The following is a 23,773-nucleotide window of genomic DNA, read 5'->3' on the forward strand; positions in this document are numbered from 1 at the left end:
TCCCAGGGGACCATTATATGAGTGCCCAAGCCCAATGACTTGTATTTATATCATTTCTTTCACTTCTCTGTTGCATATTCAACACTATTAGCTGTATTTCTGGCTTGCTTATATATTAACTTATGCATTGCTTTAGATTAATGCATGCTCTAATTTGCTTTCTGTTGCTGTGATACACATTCTAATGAAAAGCAACTTGGGGAGGAAAAGGTTTATTTGGTTTACACGTCCACATCACAGTCCATCACAGAGGGAAGTCAAGCCCTGTGATGCTCACTGGCTGGCTCTCCATGGCTTGCTCAGCCTGCTTTCTTATACAACCCAGGACCACCTGCTTATGGATGGTACTGCTCGCAGTGAGCTGGGTCCTCCCACATCAATAATTAATCAAGAAAATGCCACACAGGCCTACCATAGGCCAATGTGATGGAGACGATTCCTCGACAGAGGGTCCCTCTTCCCAGCTGACTCTAGTTTGTTTCAAGTGACAGAAACAAATCAGTACCATGCATAAAGGTGACGTTCATTCTCTCTGCTGTGATGCAGCACCAGAAGAACAAGGGCTTTGTCACTGCTCTGTTGCCCAACACCTAGAATAATGTCTGCCGCATGGGAACTCAATAAATATCTGCTGAGTGAGTGAATATAAAGAATGACAATGAGACTTTACTTGACCTTGGAAAATGGCCATGAAAAGCCAGACCCTCCTTTCAGGAGTCACATCAGCAGTGCAGAACTGTTTGAAGGATGGGAGCCAAGAGTTCCCTTTGCTGTTAGATTTATGTAAACCTGCAGTCCCGGAATCCGCTGTTATTTGTAGGTGGCCTGGAATAGGGCCACCAAAACCCATCTGTCACTGCTGCTCTTTTGTTCATTGTCCCAGACAAGTGGAACAGGGATCCAGTGCCACCTTAACAAAGATTCAAGTAAGGAGACAGTGGACTTCAAATCACCCAGTATCAGAAAGCTGTACCTTCAGAATAATGCAAAAGCGGACAACAGAAAATCAACAGGATGCTGAGTCGATGCATCCAGGGCATATCTGTCCCTCTCTTAAAGGGAAATTTATGTTACCCTCTTGGGCTGTGAACTTGTGATAAATATATCCAGCCATCCTCCAGTTTTTTAAAGACAGAACTGCGTTTTGACACAAGATTGCACAGCAATATATAAAACCTAATATTTGCCTAAGATTAGGCTCTGCTCAAGTTCTTCTCAATGCCTTTAGTTGTCTGCAAATCACAGTGGCTTTTCTTTAGAGTAAAGGAATAATTCCATGTTATTTCTTTTGACAGCTACTTGTAACTTAGGGAGGTCTTCATTCTTTAGAGAATTGCTTTGAAACTGTTCGATAAAAGGAAACAGAAACTAATCTTCAGTTTTTTAAATTCTTTGGTGGGTGTTCCCAGCAATGAGGAATCTTGGTGTCTGGGACCTGCATGGTGACCATTGATAAAGCCCAAAAGATGTTACCACAAAATTAATGGTTATTTTAGGTTTGTAGCTGTAGTATTTCTTAATCCCCAAATAGAAGTAAATGAGGTTTTTGAAAAATTGTTCCACAAGGGTATTTGGTAACCACTTGCAGCTCTCTATACCTTCACAAGAGAAATAGTGGCTCGGGGTTTGTTAACTTTCCCGCCTTCTCTAGAATTTAACCTCAGCTCTGTGTGAGGCAGGCCATTTGCTCCACGAACACTGCTGCTTCTGGCAGCAGCCTTTCCATAAAAACACAAGGCTGGGGGTCTCTGGACCAGAGAACCCACATGTGCACCATTCAAAATCAGAGACCAGTTTTGTGCTGCAGACACTGTGAACAGATAATTGTCTTACATCAGCCAGCAGACCATAAGGACTCGGTGGTCCCAAGAGTAAGTGCGGGAATCAAATGAGAACCCACTCAGGCACTGAGTAGTAGGGCATAGCCACGATTTTGCCACGACAATTCAACTTTCACATCCGAAAAGTCTGGTGTAAATAAGTAGGTAATTCATCACTTTGTTTGCCGGGGTGATGGTGAGGTGATGTCATATGGCTCAGGCTGGTCTTGACTGCCTGCCTCAGCCTCCAGAATTCTGTAGTTTCACATGTGTGTCACCACACCACACCTCGCAGTACTTTTCTCCTTGAATAATAACTGCAAGTTTCAATATGTGTATGGCCCGTACAGCGATCAAATTGGGCTAATTAGCATATCCATCATCTCAGACATTTTTCTTTTCTTTGAGATGCAACATTTTAAATGATAACATTTAGCTGTTTTTTTTTTTTTTGGCTTGTAAATTTGACAAAGACAAGATTAAGAAAGAATAACTTACTCTGAAATACTTGGACATATTTTGAACTAAAGCCAGTATACTTTTGATGGACTGACTTTAATTCTTATCCTAATATCTCAACATTGCCAACATATCCTCTCTGTTGTGACCCCAGGACCAGGGACCAGGACTAGCGTCAGATTCCATTGGCTATCTTCCCAAGTCATCTTTGTTTCATGGTCCAGCATCCAACAGATCAAGGCCCCAGCATCCCTGCTAGGCCTCCTCAGGGATGACTACATGGTCTACCTGCTCATAAGATGATGTGAAGCCCACAGTAGAAACTGGGAGGCCTGGGAGGCCCCAAAAGACATCCTTTTCTGAGAGGATGAAGCCAGTTCTAGAGAGAATAGCTGAGCAGCCTATGGAGACACAGCTAAGCAAGAACAAGGAAGGAATTGATCTGACGTCACTGCCTCCTGGCTCTTGCTTTCTTCATACGGTGTCACTAACTGCAGTTACTACTGAAAAATAATGTGTGCATACCGGTACTGGAGAAAATACTAGTGATCGCTCCCAATGGATTAGGGAGGTTCAAACAGTATTTAAAACAAGGCGAAAAGAATAAGAGGTGGTTATGTAAGTGAGTGGACATACTCCTAGGGGCCTCAATATCAAAGACACTACCCGGGAATCCAATGCTAAATGTAAATACCTGGACTGAGCTCTGGGCTTCTTAGGCGGAAATGAAAACAAGTCGTGTTTTTCCACTCATTATATAATGAAAGAAAGCATTTGAGGTGTTTTCCTCTTTTGGTTTGTTTTGGCAAAACTTGATTCAAATGTTAAACTTTATCCAAATACTAAGTAAGTGAACTCGTCAGCTATGCTGTCACAGGAAGTATCTTTAATAACACTTTGTAAGAGATACAGGACAGTCAAAGAATGTACTGTGGAAGCTCACTTCCAATAAATTCAGCATGCCTTTGTTGACCGAAAGAATTAGGGTCCAGGTATGTGCCTTCATGATAACTTGGTTTGATTCAGGAATGGAGTTGAAAGTCTTTAAAGTCATTTTCACAGAGTTCATTGAAAAAGTCCTGCTTTCTACAAGTATTTATATCTCCCCCCACCCCCTCATTCCACCCTCACTGGTTCCGGGTGTCTGGGATGTAGCATGAGAATCTGAATTATCCATTATCTCTGGATACAGGTAGCAGGTGGCCCAAGTTTTGAGAAACACGACCCTATAGGAATTGGTTAATTGTATATCCCAGTCCTGCTGGCCCCTCTGAATGTGAACTTCTCCACTTGCTTTGTGATAGGCCACCAACAGCCTGAGATCAAGGTCTCAAAGACGACACAGGAAGTGAAAAGTCTTAGACCAATGATGACGTGATTCTAGTGCCTTCCTCAGCAGGCAGACCAGGACAAGAGTGTTGGCTTTTTAGACTCAAACACTGAACAACAGAAGATTGAGTGGCAGAAAGCAGGGGTGGGTGGTGGGTGGGGAGGTGGGGTTTGCAGTCGGGATAAGGAGAAGGGATAAGAGAAGCAGACAGATGAGCCAGGTGGGGAACTGTAACACTAACCTTTGCTGTTTTCCAAGAGCCAGCTCCTTTGGTTTCTGCTGTGTACATGGGTGTTGGCTCCCAGCCCTGTTAGCTTTGCCCTGTTAGCTTTGCCCCTGATTAATGCAAAAACCTTGCTGGAGGTTTGATCCGAACCAGGGAAAAGCCGTGAACAAGGCAGACCAGAGAGCTTCGTGCAATCTAAAGGATTTACTGTGTGAGCTCTAGACAGATGGCCCCCTAAAATTATCCACAGATATTTTGTGTGCATAGAAATACATGTCATTTTTTTTATGTGAAAAAGACACAGTGGCAACTTTCATCAGCTTCTGTAGGCAGCCATAACTGATACCAAAGGGCTGAGAATTGCTAGGCATTGTGACAAGGCTCAGGATACAGTAAGCTCTGCCTTCGACCTGTGTGTTCCCGCTACACTCTGCCTGGGTCAGGTGGCTGGCAACGTTCTTGGTGACAGCTAGGTCATTAAGTGTCCCTCTGGCCCCATGAGCTCCCCTTCATGCCCAATCTAAGGATTATGGCAGCAGAGCTACAAGCTTCGTTTTGACAGGTTGTTCTGGGTAATTAGTCCCTTTTATTTGTTCATGGAAATAGTTAGGTGACAAGATCATAATGTGAACCTTGTTAGGGCTCTCCAGGGTGGAGAAAGCAAAGCCAAAATTGTTGTTGCTTGCTCTCTCTGGGTTTGACCTTACCCTTGAAATCCAAGGGAAACAGTCCTCTCGGTGCCCGCGCTGTGGAGAGTACAGAGCACCAGTTTCCTTTTATCCTTCTGCCAAGTGAGGGATTGGAGCTGGGCTTTCAATGTTCCCTGCATCTGCCAGCCACATCGCACTTCACAGACTGGCAGCTCATTAACTTGAAAAGCCGGGAAGATGTTCATTCTCCCACTTCGTTTACCTGTCCAGCCAGGTTGCTTTACAACCAAGTGAATGAGTTTTGAGTAAATAAGGTCCTAGGTGATGAAATACCCAACTATTCTCCAGTTGAATATTTCCATTGCTTTTTAGATGATTATAAGCGTCATCTTGATGGGCAAGCCAGGGCAAGTAGTAACAGTTCACCAGGTAGCAGGTCAGGAGAGAAGCAGATGCTGACTACTTACTTAGCAGTTACATCATAATGGGCCATTTGTTTAACCCTCTAAGCCTTCATTTGCTGTGGATATCGTTCTATATAAATAAAACACTGATGGCCAGTGACCAGACAGGAAGTATAGGCGGGACAAGGAGAGAGGAGAATTGGGGAAACAGGAAGAAGGAGGGAGAGATTCTGCAGCCACCGCCAGGACAAGCAGCAGGTAAGCCACAAGCGACGTGGCAAGGTATAGATTTATAGAAATGGGTTAATTTAAGATATAAAAACAGTTAGCAAGAAGCTTGCCATGGCCATAGAGTTTGTAAGTAATATAAGCGTCTGAGTGATTATTTTATACATGGATTGTGGGACTGAGGGGCTTGGTGGAACCTGGAGAGAAGCCCTCCAGCAACATTCATTTTATCATCTTTCTAAGGGAACAAAATATTACCTTGTTCATGACATGGCTGCTTGAATTATGATATCATGATGCCTGGCATGTGACAAGTACTAAACCGAACAAAAAGATACACGAACTGGAAAATATTTGCAAGTTGAAGAGTAAGACGTTTACATCCAAAATACATAAGGAATTCAGAGAATTTAACAGGAGGGAAACAAGTAGCCCAATGATCATTGATCACCTATTGTCTATGGAAAGGCAAACAATTACAAGTGTTAGTAAGGAGGTTAAAAAAAAAAAAGGACCCCTAGTATGCTGGTGATAGAGATATGAATCAGCATCATCATTTGGGAAACTGGATAAAGGTCTCAGACTGAAAATAGAGCTACCACAGTGTCTGAAATTCTCACCTCTGAATATATAAGTTAAAAAATTGAAATCGGTATGTGGAAGACATGCCATCACTAGAATTCACTACAGCATCACTCACAACAGCCACCATTATAAAAGCAACTGAAGTGTTCGCTACTGATGACCGGATGAACAAAATACGATGCATACATAAAATGGGACACTTCTGTCTTATAAAGAAGGAGATTTGGGTGTTTGTGACAGTGCAGATAGACACTGCAGACATCGTGCTAAGTGAAATAAGCCAAGCATGGAAAGTGATCCTGTACAATCCCATTCCTACTCATAGGAAGAGAGATTAGAATCATGGCTACAAGAGGCTGGGGAATGGAGGGTTGGTGGGGTGGGAAGTGTGGACATGTTGGCCAAAGGGTGCAAAGTTGTAGTTAGATAGAGGAATAAATTTTAATGTCCTAATGAGTACTGTTGATAATAATGTATATGTCTAAATTTCTAAATGAGTAGATTTTAATTGTTATTATGAAAAATAAGTGTATGAGAGGATGCACATTTTAGTTAGATTGACTAAGTCTTTCTATAGTGCATATACCTATTGAAATATTTCACCGTACCTCTAAATATATATATAAGTATCATTTATCAATGAAAAGTAAAAATTTAAAAGATAGCATGAACTCTGTGATTACAACATACTTCTTCCTAAATCCACATTCCCCCAATGAAGCCTGAAGCATAGAGTCAAGAACCATATATTTCCCAGCTCTATTTCCATGCCTACCCAGGTTGCCAGTGTCCACAGAGTTGACCCCCTTTGCAGTAATGCAGTTTTCGATGCTGACGGAGATTACCGCACTGTTTGCGGTCACTCCTAAGTGCTTGACACTGATTCCAGTACAAGTAAGCTCATTCCTTGGAATCAGAGACTTGATATGAAATTGATAACTAAGAATTGATAGAGTATCCGTTTTTTTTTCTGTCTGGATCTTCCTAATAGGACAAATCAAAGATACTTCCCCTGGGTTAAAAAAATGAGAACTTTGCCTTCTAAAGCATATTGTGTTCTTTCCCACACATTGTTGTGCTTTTGTTTTCCAACACAAGATTTCCCTCATCCTTTGGAAAATTAAATGCTAATGTGTTTAAGATCTCAAAGTTCATCAGAATCCGTGTTTACCTTTGTGGGTATTTTCTGCCAGTATCCCATACTTAATTCATTGTACTCATCTCAAGCACATTCATATACTACACCCAGGAATAAAGGTCATTTCAGATGTATCCTCAAAGAGGAGGCATCTCCTCTCAGCACTGACTGGCAAGTGCAATTGAAAGTCCAGAGGTTTGTGTGCCTTGGATACAAAGATCTTTTTTTCTTGTTCTTTTCTGAATATAATGCTTTCCTTAATCTAGTACACACAGAGGAAAGAGAGCTTTCAACATTTTCAATTAGCTGATTTAGATGAGTCTGTGAAGGAAGGCAGGCAGGCAGGCAGGAAGGAAGGAAGGAAGGAAGGAAGGAAGGAAGGAAGGAAGGAAGGAAGGAAGGAAGGAAGGAAGGAAGGAAGGATAGAGAAAACTAGAGGCTACAGCAGATTACATCTACGTTACAGGGGAACAATTTAAAATGTGCATGTTGGGAATGTTAGCGCTTTAGGCTAATATCCTGCAGAACAGATAAGCCCGTTTGCATTGCTAACCATGTGGCTTGCTTTACTAGCTGCCGTCGTCTGCGTGACACTTCTTGACAGACTCGAGAGTGACCAAATCAATTTGTCCCATGATGTCCTGGTGGAGTACCAGCAACGGCCACAGCTCCTAATCTCCAATTTCATCAAAAAACAGCTCGGACTTTGTAGCCAGATGTCCCACCCATCTCCTGTGAGTTGGTAGATGATAGAGTTGCCATGCTGAAGCCATGTGTTGTCTATAACATTCTTATGTAATCCGCATCCTTGGGCTAAAATCATAAAAGATTTTGTGAACTCCTTTATCTTAAAGTTGAACTTATTGTAAGAGAACTTAATACCCATGTGAAGTTAAGTTCAAATTCCTTTTTAGAACCAGTTAACTAAAGCCTTCTAATAATTAGTATTTTGAACTCATGAATTGTGACATTTGGAGTTTCATATGCAGCATTAATCAAGCTTACATCAAAACAGAGCAGCCATTTGGAGATGGTTACCAGTTGCTTGCTGAAGCAGATCCAGAAGTGTGTGTTAGGATGTTGTCAGCACGTCTAGGTGTTGGACAAGTGACAAAAACCCATCATGCACATTCCAAATATTTACAAAAATGTGTCATTGTAATATTAGTCAGTATGGAAGAATTATCCTCGGGGAAATATGGCCATGCTTTTTTTCTATCCCTACACAACTTCAGGGCACACACAGAATGGAATTAGAAGTTTTTGAATGCCTCCATTTGTGATTTTCACAGAACGCAACAGCTTGAGATCACACTTTTTTTTTTCAAATGCAAAGCCCCTTTCTCTTCAGAAATCAGAAGTGACTAAATTACCTTCTAGCAATCTTTTTTTCCTATAAGGAAATATGTCATGGGAAAGCTGTATTTATTGTTGTTGTTTCAATATGAACTGGATAACTGAAGAATTAGTTAACCAAATTGAAACTTGAAATCAAGATGGTGAAAGAATCCCTCTGCGTAACTTGGAGGCAGGTTTTGTTCAGAGCCTGCACATATGCCTCCCCGGTTGACCCCAAGAGGTCATACAGCAGAGGTTCCACGAATTCATCCCCCCTCTAAGGTTCTTCTGAACATTTAGGAACCGGAGAGACTGATGGAGTAAGAGTGGAGGAGGCCTTGCAAACTTGTATAGTATGTAATGTTGTGTATATATATTTATATGGCTCTGGAACAAATAAAATTTAACTCCCACCATGCATTCAGTATTTGGATCCTGGACCACACAAGGCAGGATTCCCTGCTGGAATCAGCAGGCTCCAGGCTAGCTGAGTCTGAACTGGCCAGCGCCTGAGACAAGAATGGATTTCTCTTTTAAGCAGCAGCAATAAAGGATCCCCTAAAAGGTGCTTTGGTTGTGAACTTCTTTTGGAAGCAGAAATGCTTGGGGCGCAACTTTCCAGGTCTCCCAATAAATGACCATCAAACACAAACATCTGAACTACAAAAGCAAAGGGTGAGGCAGGAGAGTATCTCCTCGCTAGCCAGATTTTTACTTCACTTCCTATTTCCTTAAGTGGAAACCACTTCAAAGCGGTTCAATAAGCTTTTTTTGGTTTGAACTTTTATCTGGCTGCCCTTGAAAATCTTGTTTGCTTTCTGCCTTGCTTTGAGAAGGGGAGATGCTGAGAAATAGATGAATGAAACCATTACTACCCAATCTCCCTGTTGCTTCCTGACCAAGGCTGTGCGAATGTTCACCTCACCAGTAGTTCCTATGTCAGCAAATAGTGTCTGGTCAGATATCTGCAAAACTACTTTGAGGAGTCTGCCTTATTCTGTGGTTCAAACAGTCAAGGAGTCAGATGAATGGACTCTCCTGCATCATTCCTCAATCTGGCCCCCTTTCCACACCGCCCCCAACTGTTCCAAGTCCAGATACCACTTTCTGCCTTGGGTGTGCTGGGGTCTGCTGTGGGATGTCCTGTATGCTGTGAATATATGTTGCTATGATTGGTTGATAAATAAAAACACCGATTGGCCAGTAGCCAGGCAGGAAGGATAGTGTAGGCGGGACAAGGAGAGAGGAGGCGGCTGGATGGAAGAAGGCTGAGTCAGGAGATGCTGCCAGCTGCCGCGATGAGTAGCAAGATGTAAGTTATCAGTAAGCCACGAGCCACGTGGCAAGGTATAGATGAATAGAAACGGGCTGAGTTTAAGCGTAAGAGCTAGACAGTGGTGGGCCTGAGCTAATGGCCAAGCAGTTCAATTAATATGGGCTTCTGAGTGATTATTCTATAAGCGGTTGTGAGGTCCATGGGGCTGGGCAGGACTGGAGAAAACTCCAGCCACAGGGGGCTCACTCTCAATAGCCAGGCTTCTATTCTGGAAGCTCAGTTGCATTACTCACAACAGATAGGCCCTACTTCAACTCCTGCTCCTGGATAAAATCAGAACTCAAGGTTCCCTTCCTCCTGAGCCTCTAGGCAAGTCCGCACAGCACTGCTTTCCACAGCACCCTCTACTACTTCAAAGTCCTCATCCTAGATGGAGATTTTGTTGTGATTTTGGGTCGCTGTTTAATGAACACTTAGTGCCTAGACGGTAAGACTCTTGAGGGCAAAGACCACATCTGCTTTATTTACTGTCCTACCGTCTGTCTCCACACACCTGAACAGCGTCTGTCAATGCTAGGTGCGCAAATGAATGTTTGTCAAATGAGGGATGTATTTTTGCCAGAGTACTACCCTTAAAAATTCTCACTGCACTGAGCAGCGTGTGGGCATTTATCGGTTTGCTCCGGAACACCGTCATGCGGTTCTCAACACTGGGGCATATTAGGATCACCAGGAAAACCTTCAAAAGCACTGCCTGAGGCCTCGCTTCAGATCAACTCAATAGGACTCATTGAGAGCAGGACTGGGCAGGTCTGCAGTAAAATGTGGCTGGGAAGACAGCCCTTGATTTCGGAGAGTGTGTCCTGCAGGTGCCCCTCCAGCTGAACTGCTAAATGCCTTTGACCATTCTCCGCTAGAGTAGTTGCCAGAAAAGCAACTCCTCAATGCCAGGAATAGTGTCTTAATCATTTTCTCTTCTAGCCACTAACTGGTACACAGGAAATCTGGATGTTAAGCATGTATATGTGTTATTTGCTGTACATAATATATTAATAATATAAGAATCATACATATCTGTGATATTGTATTCCTCCAAATATTGTGCATGCTAATAAACTTATCTGGGGTCAGAGACAGAGCAGCCACAACATTAAACATAAAAGATAGGCAGTGGTAGCACACACCTTTAATCCTAGCATTCCAGAGGCAGAAATCCACATGTTCAAGGATACAGACAGGCATGGTGACTTATCACGCCTTTAATCCCAGAAAGCAAGCCTTTAATCCCAGGGAGTGGTGGTAGGAAACAGAAAGGTATATAAAGCGTGAGGACCAGAAACTAGAAGCATTTGGCTGGTTAAGCTTCAGTCTTTCGAGCAGCAGTTCAGCTGAGACCCATTCTGGATGAGGACTCAGAGGCCTCCAGTATGAATGAGGAAGCAAGACCAGCTGAGTATCTGGCGAGGTGAGGTAGCTGTGGCTTGTTCTGTATCTCTGATCTTCCAGTATTCACCCCAATAACTGGCCTCAGGTTTGATTTTATTAATAAGACTCTCTAAGATTCCTGCTACACATATCTTTAAGTCAATGGCTTTTAAATAACTGGACACCTAAAGAGATAACCCTTTCTAGAAGAATATATGCCTACATTTAAGAAGTCTCATGATCAGTACAAGGGCTGCAGCTGTAGAAACATGGTGCTCAACTCATTTTGCTAACAGGCATCACATGTCAGATAGAAATGAAAATTTGAGTGAAAGATAAATGGACTCCATTGCTTGCCTTCAAGCCATAGGTCCCGTCTTTTGTCATGGAAAGAGATTAAAATTGTTCAACACATACTGAGTTTCATAAAACCATACTGTTCCTCTCCAGGATCTAGCATGCCTCTGGACATAGCATAAGTAGTTTGAAGATCTGATCTACAATCCTTATATCAAATTAGAGATAAACAAACTACTCTTGCTGATCAGGTTTCCTTTAGTTCCCTTTAAAAATGATATTTATGTTTATACACATATACACACATGTACACACACACACACACACACACACACACACACAAGCACACAAACACATCTTTCAGTCCTTTAGGACTTTCTCCATCTTTTAAGAATCCTAAAATAATAACAGGATCCTCATCAGAATGTCTCCTAAAATGAATTATCTGGAAAAATTTATAATTTGCAATCTGCTTCATTATTTACTTCCCAGTGATTCCCCCATCTGATGTACTCCTTCTAATCGGTGTCATTCAATACAGAATTGATTTAACATTTATTTTTCTACAAACTGAGCATAGCAATTTTCCCTTGAGAACAAACCCCGCCATTTAACTGCTTTTCCTTCTGCAACATTAAATGTGATATTAATAATATCTTATGAGCATAAAGTAATTTTAAAATTCATTAGATGAACAACCTTGAAACCAAGATCATATATTTTGTGGAGAATTGGCCTAGAATTACCCTGCCAAAAGGTAGTAATTTAGGGTTGTGCCTGGTTTTTTTTCAGAATTTAAAATTTTCTAGGAAGACGTGTTGTCTTCTATAGCAGCCTAATTGTCAACATTTGAAGCACTGTAGCTATTGCAGAGTAATAAAAATTATCTAAGTCCTCCAATCTTAACCCATCTCCCATTAGGCCAGAATGAACAGATCTTTAAAAATATAGGTTACACTTTTATCTCAAAAATCACTTTATTTTTCACCTAAGAGAAAAGCCTTTCTGGAGTTACATTCCACCCTCACCTTACTCCCCGCCACCACCATTACAACCCACAAAAGCAAGAATAGAATAGGAGCATCGGGACTGTTAAGCGGGGCTCGCTTAGGGTAAATAGTCAGCAGTGAGCACCGCCCACCTGCTCAGACCTGTTGCCTGCACCTCACGGGTGGGTCCGCTGTCAGTGCTAACTATCTGCCTTCTTTCCACTGAGATCCCAGAAGGCTCGTGCCAAATAGAATGGTTTCTTTGACTGTTCCAAGGTTTCAGAGGTGTGGACTCCAAGCAAGCAACAGGCAGAACAAACAAACACATTTATGAAGAACCCACTTCATGTAAGTCACCAGGCTAGGTATCACGAGACTAGAAGACGATCGCTTCCTTAAGCATTTAACAGCCCCATATGCTTGAAGCACCAAGGCTGGCACTTGAGTCACTGTATTCAGAGGGAAGTAACATAGACTCCAAAGGAGAAACAGAAACGAACATGTTTTGAGAGGGCAACAAGAGGGGTGACCACGTAGAGTAGGGAGACTTGAAAGGGCTTCTTGGACAAAGTGGACATCTGAGGTGAACTTTACTTAAGGGTGAATTTTGGTGAGAACTCTGTGCAAGATGCTGTCAGCAGCTGGCAAGCATGAAACAGGAAAAAGACTGTGCCTAATGTGATGAAGACTTCTTCCTGGCTGGATCTGGGCAGGTAATTTGTGTTGTGTGCTCTAGAAACCATGATAAGGAGATTGGACTTACTGTGTCAACAAAGGGAGGCGACTGACAGATGTGTAGGAGAAGCAGTCAGATGTCCGTTAGGGGAGGTAGGAGGAAGGCGATTGAGAGTGAGGTAGGGACCTGCAGCAAGAAAATATGCCAGAGTTCAGGGGACTAAGACTGGGCCGCCTACATCACATAATACCCAAAGAGAGAAAAGGATAAACGAGACCTCCAAATTCATTATTGCTGCTGTTATTGCATTAGTCATACACACACACACACACACACACACACACACACACACACACACACACACACACCAGGGCAAATGCCTTCAAATTTTCACTTTGTAAGCCAGTTTCTGGGACTCAGGTGGTGTTCTTCAGAGGTTAAGAACACTGGCTGTTCTTCCAGAGGTCATGAGTTCAATTCCCAGCAACCACACGGTGGCTCACAACCATCTATAATGAGATCTGGTACCCTCTTCTGGCGTGCAGGCATACATGCAGGCAGAGCATTGTATTTGCAATAAATAAATTTTTTAAATGTCCTTTAAAAAAATAAGTCAGTTTCTATATGTCAGAATAAAAATTTCTTTTTCATGCGAAGTTGAAAGTCATTTCCAAAGTTTCCTTTTGCCGAAAGGCTCAGGAGGGTTCATAGGTGACAGAGCTAGATGGCAGTTGTGGGAGAGAGTAGCATTTAAAAGGCTGATGAATGAGAGATGCCAGGGATGACATCAGCATCGAGGTGATGAAAAGTCCAACAGCAATTTGGCTGACACGAAACTAGATTCCCAAAAGATGTATGTATAAAGCTCAGCTCATTAAAAGTGAAGTCTCAATGAACTTCTGATGTGTGCTGTAACATGGCTGGACCGCTAGGACATTATGCTAAGTGAAATAAGCCAGTCACCAAAGGATGAATAGTTTATGATTCCATTGATATATGAAATTTCTAGAGTAATAAATTCATAGAAAAAGGAGGTAGAATGGTGATGTCCGGGTCTGAGGGAAAGAGGAAAGGGAAATTCTTGTTGAACAAATACATATTTTTCATTTTGAAGTCATAAACGAGTTCTAGAGGTGATGATGATGGTTGGAAATGAACGTGAATGTCCATGCAGAAAGAGTTGAATGGTAAATGTTTTATACACACATATATGCACATGTACATAATGGAAATGTATATTGCTAAGAGTAAAAGGTTTAATCTACTTGGTGGTTTTTTTTCTGTTTGTTTTTTGGTTTTTTGGGTTTGTTGTTGTTGTTGTTGTTGTTGTTGTTGTTGTTATAATACTAACCACTAGCTTTACCCATTTTTAGGGAGCAATTTCACATTAGTGGCCTGACTTTCACACCTAGGGGTTGGCATTTCTGCCTGACTTGAACAAAGGGCTCTGAGAAGGTTGCTTGGGGTGGAACCAGAACAAACAGGCTGAGTCCCAGCAGGGAGAGTGGGCCAGTGTCTACATCTGATACAGGAAGGTGTCTGCAAGGAGTCTCATGCTTCACATCAGCCAGCCCCGGCACCCTGGCTTAATAGAATGTATCTGACCAAAGTCATTTTTCAAGGCACAATTCATCAGAGTCAGGGATCCTGTGAGACAATATGACTAACTCGTCAGCAGCTATCAGAGGGGATGATTAAATCTAAATGACTCACAGAGAAAACAGAAAAAGAAAAACATCGGAGAAGATTTCTACAGGATCAAAGTCTTCAGGTTTAAAATGAAATTTCCCTGCACCAGCCCAATATGTATTGTCCTTGGTATAAATGCTTTCGGTCTCAATGACGGTAGAAAGCCACCTGATAATACTACTTCTCTTCTTTGGTTGTCATTTTATATGCGAGTCCGTGGGACTAAATGCACCAGCAGAGGAGGAAAGAAATCAGTATGAAGAAAAAGAAGGGGCGGGGCGGGGCGGGGATGTTGAGAGGAAGGGGGAGTCACCACGGAAGAAGACAGGTATGAAATGGTATCATAAGAAGGACAAAGTTCACAGGAGTCCTGCACGGTGGATCCTAAGAACATGTACAAAAGCCACAGGAAATGTTTTTGGATGTGCATCAAAGTATGCAAGATGCATGGGGGAGATTTAAAGACAGTGCTGAGGCCTGAGGGTATTTTTGCTAGCAGTTTGTCTCTGCTCAGTGACCAGAAGGGAGATGGAGTTCCCTCACAAAACTCAGCTCAGTGTCCTAAGTTAGGCTTGGGGTTTGAATTTATACTTCAGGGGCTCCCACTGTAAAACAGAGACAGAAAAATGTAGTTTTAAGGCAGCAACACTCTTGGCTTCTCTGGTTCGATAAATGCAAAAGCATTAGGGTCGGGCAGACACACTGAAGTGGAAGGAGATCCCCACAATACAAGAGGCTTCACTGGAGGTGAGACAGGCCTAGGGTTCTAAAATGGGACCCAGAAATCGACTGCCAGGGAAAAGTTTTCAAATGGCTAAAGCCACTGAAACACAGAATAGGAAGTGGAAAAGCCCCAGGCTGACACATGATATTGGTGGTCCCCACAGCCACCAATATCATGTGCTGAAGAGCATTCTACACCACTGAAGAGGTAACACATTTAGTCTCCACAACCACATGGTTCTTGGTGTACGTGAGATAGTCTTCCCATGTGTAGATGAAGAAATGGGACCAGAGAGGTCAAGTAACTGACCTCTGGTCACAGAATTATTACTGGCACACAGGTTTTTATGTTCTTGTTTTTTGTTTGCTTGTTTGTTTGTTTGTTTTCTGTTTGTGTTTCCCCATCGTAGAGGGTCTTAAGTATTACACTAATCCAAGGACCAAACTTCATTTCTAAATAAAATTTCAAAATTATAAAATTTGTAGTCTTAAAGACTAATTGACAAGTAAGTTAAAAATCATAGTAGACACAACCAAAACAGGGATTGGTAACGGGTAGAATCGAGCTGGGAACGTCTGAGCTACAGGGAGACGGGGACAAAGGCAAATCTCAAGAAGCAGCAGAGATGGAAGAGAGAGAGCCAGCCGTTTCTGAAGGAGTCACAGAGACGAGGTTCGAGTGCTGCTGGGTGACCCTCTGACAGCCGTTCATTTCCACTTCCAAGTCAGGTATTATTTCATTTTAATCAGCCACAAAAGGAGAGTGATTTGAAAATAGACCTTACACACCAAGTTTGGAATAGTTCAATAATGAGGCAGTTTTGGCAAGGCTTTGCTTTAAATATACTGTGAAGGTAAGCATTACAGATTAACACAGTGTTTAGAAAATGTCAAAGAAGTGAGTGCAAATTGTTTTTTAAATTGTTTATAAATATTAAGAATCTTAAGCATATGTGGTGCTAAGCAATATTGGCATATCAGGGGAAATGTGTAAAATAGAAGGGAAATAAGACAACTAAACTTTCCTACATATAAAATCAGAAATTCTCTGGGAAAAAAAGATATTTGATAAAATTAGTGAGGGCTATGGTATCATTATAAACATGGGTTTATCACAGTGGAGTGACTTTAGACCCTGACTATGGACTATGCATCTCAAAGAAGCAAGAAAGGAAAAAGTACTTTTACTGTTTTCATGACCAAGTTGACCATGTCTGAGGACATAGCAATGCTGACCCTAATTTGAACATTGCACGATGTCATTGCGCATTGAAACACCAATGATGGCCACAGAGATCTACAATATTGGTCACTAAAAAGCTGGGGTATGGCTTAGTGGGTGAAGGGTTCGCTGTGTAAGCCCGAGAAACTGAATTCAGGTCCCCAACACCCATAAAAATCCAGCCATAGTGACGTGCACTTAATCCCAGTTCTTGGGAGTCAGAGACAGGGCCATGCTTGGAGCTCATTGGCCAGGCTGGCTGGTCAAATCCCTGAGCTCCAGATTCAGTGAGAGAGCCTGTCTCAAAAACTAAGGTGGAGAGCGATTACAGAAGAGAGCCTAACATTGACTCTCTGGCCTCCATACACAAATGCACCCTTGCCCATGCATGCCTACACACACACATACACAAGCCCACATGAACATGTATGCACAGCACACACACAGACTCACAGACACACAGCCACTGCATGCAGGGAAAAATAGCTAATGAAAAATGTCCCTAAGAAAACTAATCTTAAAGAAACATTGTATTGGGTGGGGGAACTTTCTGGAAGGCTGATAGCCTGGAGGCTGACTCTGTGTGCTGTGGTGGAGCTGAAGAATCAGAACCAAACAAAATAGACTCTTCCAAAATCAAGATGAGAGGGAGCGCTTCAGAAAGTCACAATGGCAATGATAACAGAAAAGTGGGGGGAAACAGACGGGTTTAACAGCGTGTGCAGGAAACTAAAATGAACGGCTACACACAGTTCCCTCTGTGTAGCACCCCAGTGGGAAAGGGAACCAAAAGTCCTCCAGAAAGTAAGTCAGGAGACCCTCGTGCAAAGAGACTGGCAGTCCTACTCACAGGAGAAGCCACCAGCCTCCACAAGCCTCAGAGCCAGCTGCAAGTTTTGCCCAGACGGCGCTTCTTCCAGCAGCTGAGTCAGCCAGCAGTGGAGAGCAATCCCACTCTGTCTCTCTCTGACTTGATATGCAGAGATTGGGTGCCATCTTGAAAGACAAGCTATTGTCTGAAACTGAACTATCCTGGGGGGCCTAAGGAGAGGGCACAATCACAAACCAGGCTGCAAGAGGCAGTCCTGGGAGACAGCTGTGAAGACTGGGCAGGGCCACGGAGGCTGGCAGGTGGCCGGTGGTTTGTCCCAGGCACTAGAGTGCATCGGTAAAATTTACCCCATTGGTGCGCACCTGGGACAGATACCACCGACTGAGATGAACTGAATTTGGTGGCTCTGGCCCCTTCTGAGTGGACAGATCAACTTCTGAGTATACTCCCAGAGTTAAATGTTGTAGAACTTGAAACTAGTAGCAGTGGTCACATGGCGTTCTTAGCTGGATCCCTCTAGCAGGGTGATTAATATTTCCAATGTCTTGAAAGGATTTGGACCAATCCTTTGCCTGTGCAGATAGGTATCAGTGCTCTGGTTGCTTCCCACAGTTACAACACAATTGGGAGAGACCAACAGCTATGACATTGGACAGTCCAGGGGTTACAATCTGGGGGGCATGTGAGGGCAAGAGAAATTGCCAAGCCCACAGGCTGCAAAGCTAAGCATGGCCAGAAGGTCCTGGTAATCAGAGAAGAGAAACATGAAGTATAGATAGATCTGGTGGACATTGGAACCTTGACAGGCTTAACACCAGCATGAGCCATGGGAGGTACAAGAACCCACAAGCTCCTCTGGCATGCCCTTGATATAGCATATAACTGATGGTCTCAAATTTTCAAGGATTCAGAAAGAAATAATGTCCACAAAGTAACATAAAATCAGAATCTAAATTGATAAAACCAGATAGTGACAAATATCTGAAAAAATACATTAAAATTTTAAACAGAAAAAAATGCCTAACTTCAATAAACTATAAACAAAATGGTTAAAATGAAAGCATTTAAATAGAATTATGAATCAGCTTGTACATAAGTACTGTTGAAGGTAAATGCAGGCATTTATTAGTTTATGAAGAATTGATGTGAAAGTTTCAAATCATCTTCCTGGAGATTAAAAAGTATAAAAGCAGCAGAGAGTTGGTATTCTGTTTTCCCTGAGGACTGGAAGATGCCTCTGATTCTACAGAGTCCAGCAGCGTGCGGACACGCTATCGTCCTGTGTTAAGATCAAAGTGGACTGGTCACTCAGCACTTACCGTCTTAGTTCCTGTGAGTTGCTCCCTTGGAACCTCTGCAGGGTTTGTCGGCCATCTACTCAGAGTCCATCCTCAAATGCATCCACAACCACGCAGCCGTTCTCCCACACAAACACATCAGGGGGCAGAAACAGCAGAATTCTGTGTGTTTTTCTCTTGGTTGATCAAATATTATTTCTGGGGTTTGACTGAGGTCTTTTCAAATGTCATTTCTTAAATTTTCTTCCATTGCTTCTTTGGCAAAATGTTTCCAGCTTTTCTCAAATTTCCTTAAAGTTTTCTTTATTTTCATATTTTGCCTGTGAGGAAAAGAAATGATGGAACTATTTAGTGAGGCTGATATAAAACCAAGGAAGTATGAACCCACAAGAGAAAATGATGCAAACACATGCCAGACAGAAGTCACTTTGGTTCTATGATTGTTACTGCAGTAGTACTATATACCAATAATAGAATTTTGGATAATGGAAAGTGAGCTGTGCTCTTTAGTGGGGAATAAAATAATCTTACAGTTGGTTCTTCTTACAGTAGAAATTATTGCTATGAAAATCAGTACTCAGCAATTATGGTGATCCTAGGAAAACTGGAATTTTCCCTTCTATTTTGTGAAGAGTGGAAACGGCAGGTGAGTAGATGAGCTATCAAGATGATGGGGTTATCTACAGAGGTCTCAGGCTGTGGTTGGTACATTAGAAAAGCTAGAAAAAGACCCTGGCCCATTGCATCAATGGCAGCAAACAGTGAAGCCCATTTGAGCTCCTTTAAGCAAGAAGACAAGCTTTAAAGGGTGTGAACGTTTCTAGAATTTCTGTGAAGGTCACAGAATCAGTGTTTAGGACTTTCCAAACAAAAATGCTCAATCTGCATCAGGAGACTGCTCCAGCGAAGACTCACTGGTCCCCAGCTAGTCCTACAAATCTTTGCTTACACCCACTGACCTGAGTACTAGGAACCACAGACTGAAGAATTATCACTCCCCAAAGCTGAAGGCCTACATCGCCACACCTATCAAAAGACATTCTCACTTTGTCATGCAGGTCTTTTATGAAGTCCTCAATTAGTGTTTCTGAAAATGAGACACTATGTCACAAGCTACCGTGGAAAATGAGCCTCTTGTTCTGAGACACGGATGTGTGATGTAGGATATTTATTGATTGTGAGTATGGTTTGGCTAGGCAGATAAATACCATCTATCAGTGGGATGCTTCCCATATAAATGTAGAGCTGGGGAAGGAGGAGGGCATGGATGTAGAGTAGGAGGAGGGAATGGATGCAGAGTGGGAGGAGGGTATGGAGGTAGAGTGGGAGGAGGGCATGGAGGTAGAGTGGGAGGAGGGCATGGAGGTAGAGTGGGAGGAGGGCATGGAGGTAGAGTGGGAGGAGGGCATGGAGGTAGAGTGGGAGGAGGGAGTGGATGTAGAGTGGGAGGAGGGCATGGATGTAGAGTGGGAGGAGGGAATAGATGTAGAGTGGGAGGAGGGAGTGGATGTAGAGTGGGAGGAGGACATGGATGTAGAGTGGGAGGAGGGAGTGGATGCAGAGTGGGAGGAGGGAGTGGATGTAGAGTGGGAGGAGGGAGTGGATGCAGAGTGGGAGGAGGGCATGGAGGTAGAGTGGGAGGAGGGCCACCTGCAAGCAGTCCGCTGTAAGAAGAATTGTTAAACGGTCTTATTAATAAAAAACCCGGAGTTAGATATTGGTGTTAAAACCAAGAGGTCAGAAAAGCGGAAAGAAGCAGCCTTATTCTTACCACTTGGAGATCCTCAGCCAAAGAAAGCTACTCCTGTATACCCACGCCTATATGCCTTTCTGTTCTGCATCTCACTTCCTCTCTCCGCCCAGCTACACCACTTCCTGTCTGTCTGTACAGACCTCCAGACCTCTATGGTTCGTGCTGGGATTAAAGGCATGTGCCACCATGCCTGGCTCTGTTCCCAGTGTGGCCTTGAACTCACAGAGATCCAGACGGATCCCTGCCTCCCGAGTGTTAGGACTAAAGGTGCGTGCTACCACTGCCTGACCTCCATGTTTACTATAGTGCCTGGCTTTTTCTTCTGATCCTCAGATAAACTTTATCAGGGTGCACAATATATTGGGGGACACTATACCACCACAGTCCGCTACAGGGCTTAGGGTAAGACAGGTGAGGTAGTGATGGGGGACAGGAACAAAAAAGAAAATCACCCACCTGAGTGGAAATCCCAGCCCAGTGTGGCCACTGGGGGTCCCAGGTGGAAGGCATTTCTAGGTATGGGGGCTGACAAAAGGAATAGGGTGGGCTAGCAGGGAGGGCTGAGAAGTTCCCCGGGAAGGAGCAAAGCTGGGTCCCCAACAAGGTTCTGGTGAAGTCTCCAGGTAAGAGGGCAGAACCAAAACAAGAAAATTCAAAATAAAAAAATGAACATTCCCCCCAACAAAATGGACAATTTAAAAATTATATTCCCTGTTTAAAAAAAAAAAAAAGCCCAGCAAACTGAATTCATCAGTATATTAAAAGTGTAAGCCATCAAAAGTAGAATTTCTTCTTGGATATAAAAAACAATCAATGTAATACAGCATATTTTAGAACAAAAAAGAAAAATGCATAACTAAATTGATACAGAAATGGCATTTGACAAAGTTTAACATTGTTTCATAATAAAAAACAGTAAGATTAGAAGGAAACGTCTATGATACAATAAAGGCTGTCAGTGAAAAACTCACCACTAGTAGTCAAGACAACCTAGAAAATTAACAGTGTTGGGAGTACCACAATTCGTGATCTCAAAACACAAAGTGAGAGCAATCCAACAATGCAATGCTGGCCTACAGAGAGATACATGAAACAGGTGAAAAAGAATGCATAATTAGCCTACAAAAAAAAACCACCCTCACGTATACGACAAATGATTTTTGACAAGGGAACTAAGAGACATCAATGGAATAAGGACAACATTCTCAACAAACAGTTCTGGCCAAACTGGGCAGTCACCTGTAAAACAATGCACTCTCACCTTCAGCATATAAAAAATAACCCAACTCTAAATGGACTAAAGATATACACGTGCTGAAACTATAAAACCCTTAGAAGAAAATAGGGAGACAGTATTGTGACACTGAATTTGGTAAGGATTTGTGACATGTGACACAGAAATACACAAGCAACAAAGAAGGAGGGAAAGAAGGGAGGAAGGGGGGAACAAAGGAAAGAAGGAAGGAAGGAAGGAAGGAAGGAAGGAAGGAAGGAAGGAAGGAAGGAAGGAAGGAAGGAAGGAAAGGAACAACTTGAACATCATCAAAAAACAGCTAAACCACAAGATACTACCAGCAAGGTAAAAATCTAAAATGCAAGGAACTGGAGAAAATATTTGCAGACCATTTATCTGATAAAGGATTCATGTCTAGAAAATGGAAATGTCTCCTACTACTTTAGGACAACAATGCCAGACAAATGGCCTAATTTACAAATGCATAAATGACTTGAATATGTATTTCTTCAATGGAGATTTACAAATGAACAGGAAGTACCTGAAAAGATTCTCGGTGTTATTAATGAAGGAAATGCAAGTTGAAATCACAATGAAGCATCAGTACACCAATGCACACCCACCAGGATGGCTATTGTTTAAAAAAGGGTGGGGGAAGAGGGTAGAATAACATGTGATGTGAAGGATATGAAGAAAATGGAACTTGTGAGCGTTGTTGCTGGGACTGAAAAATGTTGAGGGCACAGTGGGAAAGAAACATGTTAATTTCTCAAGCAGTAGATGTAAAAGTAGTACATCATCTATCAACATTCATGGGTATAGTCTCAAAAGAACTGAAACAAGGGATTCAAACAGACAACTAGCTATATATCAATATTTATAATAGCTCTATGCAAAATGTAATATACATGCAATAGAATATTATTCTGCCTTAAAAAAGAATACAGTTCTGATTCGTGCATGATGCAGATGAACTAAGGGAGCATTATGGTAAATAAAATAAGCCTGCCAAATACCCTCCTCACACAAATAAATTATGCATGATTCACTTACATGATGTATTTAGAGTACACAGATTCACAGGGCTAAAACCTAGAGTATTGGCTGCCAGTGGCTGTAGCACAAATCTTAAAAGGTCTTATTAATAAAATCAAACCTGAGGCCAGGTATTGGGGTGAATGCTGAAAGATCAGAGAAGCAGAACAAGCCACAGCCACCTCACCTTGCCAATTCCTCAGCTGATCCTCTTTCCTCAGACTGGATGCCACTCAGCTGAACTGTGCTGCTCAAAAGGCTAAAAGCTTATCCAGGCCTAGTTCCTGGTCCTCACACCTTATATACCTTCCTGCCATCACTCCCTGGGATTAAAGGCGTGAGTCACCATGCCTGGCTGTTTCCAGTGTGGCTTTGAACTCAGAGATCCAAATGGCTCTCTGCCTCTGGAATGCTAGGATTAAAGGCATGTGTGCCACCATTTTCTGGCCTCTATATCTAGTGGCTGTTCTGTTCTCTGACCCCAGATAAGTTTATTAGGGTGCACAATATTTTAGGGAACACAATACTACCACAAGTGGCTGAAGTGGGCACAGAGTTTCAGGATGAAATGACACAGTGCTAGAGATGGGTGGCAGTGGTGTTTGAGTAATAACGCGAATAAGCCCAATGCCCTCAAGTGCACATTTATAACTGGCTAACACAGTAACCTTCACATTGCATATATTTACCACAAACAAAAAGCCAATGTCATGAAAGACAAAGCCACAGTGATGGACCAGATTAAAGGAGCTGGCTTAAAAAACCAACAGTGCAAATCAATGGCCACCTTCTAACTGGGTCCATATGTGAGGGGAGAGGCTACAAAGGCTATAAATGGTTCTGAGGACAAAGCAGAAACATGGAGACTAGATTGGGAGGTGTTATAGCAGCGACACATTTCACTGTTCTTGGCTCCTCCTCTGTGCTTGGAGAAACTAACATTCTTACCCTTCGTAAGTAGACATAGACTGATAGGACAGAAAACTTACTCTCAAATGGTCAGGAAAAAAAGTGTGTGTGTGTGTGTGTGTGTGTGTGTGTGTGTGTGTGTGAGAGAGAGAGAGAGAGAGAGAGAGAGAGAGAAAGAGAGAGAGAGAGAGAGAGAGAGAGAGAGAGAGAGAGAGAATGTGTGTTCATAAATATATG

At 42.6% G+C, this 23,773-nt stretch overlaps 1 protein-coding gene and 1 long non-coding RNA gene across 3 annotated transcripts in view; one reads left to right on the forward strand and one right to left on the reverse strand.

The window, feature by feature from the left end:
* Upp2 (uridine phosphorylase 2) overlaps positions 1 to 8,746 on the forward strand; it is a 36,938-nt gene extending 28,192 nt beyond the window's left edge. For both annotated transcript variants that reach the window (XM_006984647.4, XM_042275312.2), the window contains one exon: positions 7,414 to 8,746. In XM_006984647.4, coding sequence (XP_006984709.1) covers positions 7,414 to 7,586 — 173 coding nt within the window. In that variant the 3' untranslated portion in view covers positions 7,587 to 8,746. The remainder of the gene's footprint in view (positions 1 to 7,413) is intronic.
* Positions 1 to 23,773, reverse strand: part of LOC121828641 (uncharacterized) — a 67,886-nt gene that overhangs the window by 42,982 nt on the left and 1,131 nt on the right. Inside the window, exon 2 of the long non-coding RNA XR_006071097.2 lies at positions 18,627 to 18,925. This is a non-coding gene — a long non-coding RNA (uncharacterized LOC121828641). The remainder of the gene's footprint in view (positions 1 to 18,626; positions 18,926 to 23,773) is intronic.

The sequence above is a fragment of the Peromyscus maniculatus genome, chromosome 4, assembly GCF_049852395.1.
Source record: "Peromyscus maniculatus bairdii isolate BWxNUB_F1_BW_parent chromosome 4, HU_Pman_BW_mat_3.1, whole genome shotgun sequence".
Classification (NCBI taxonomy): Eukaryota; Metazoa; Chordata; class Mammalia; order Rodentia; family Cricetidae; genus Peromyscus; species Peromyscus maniculatus.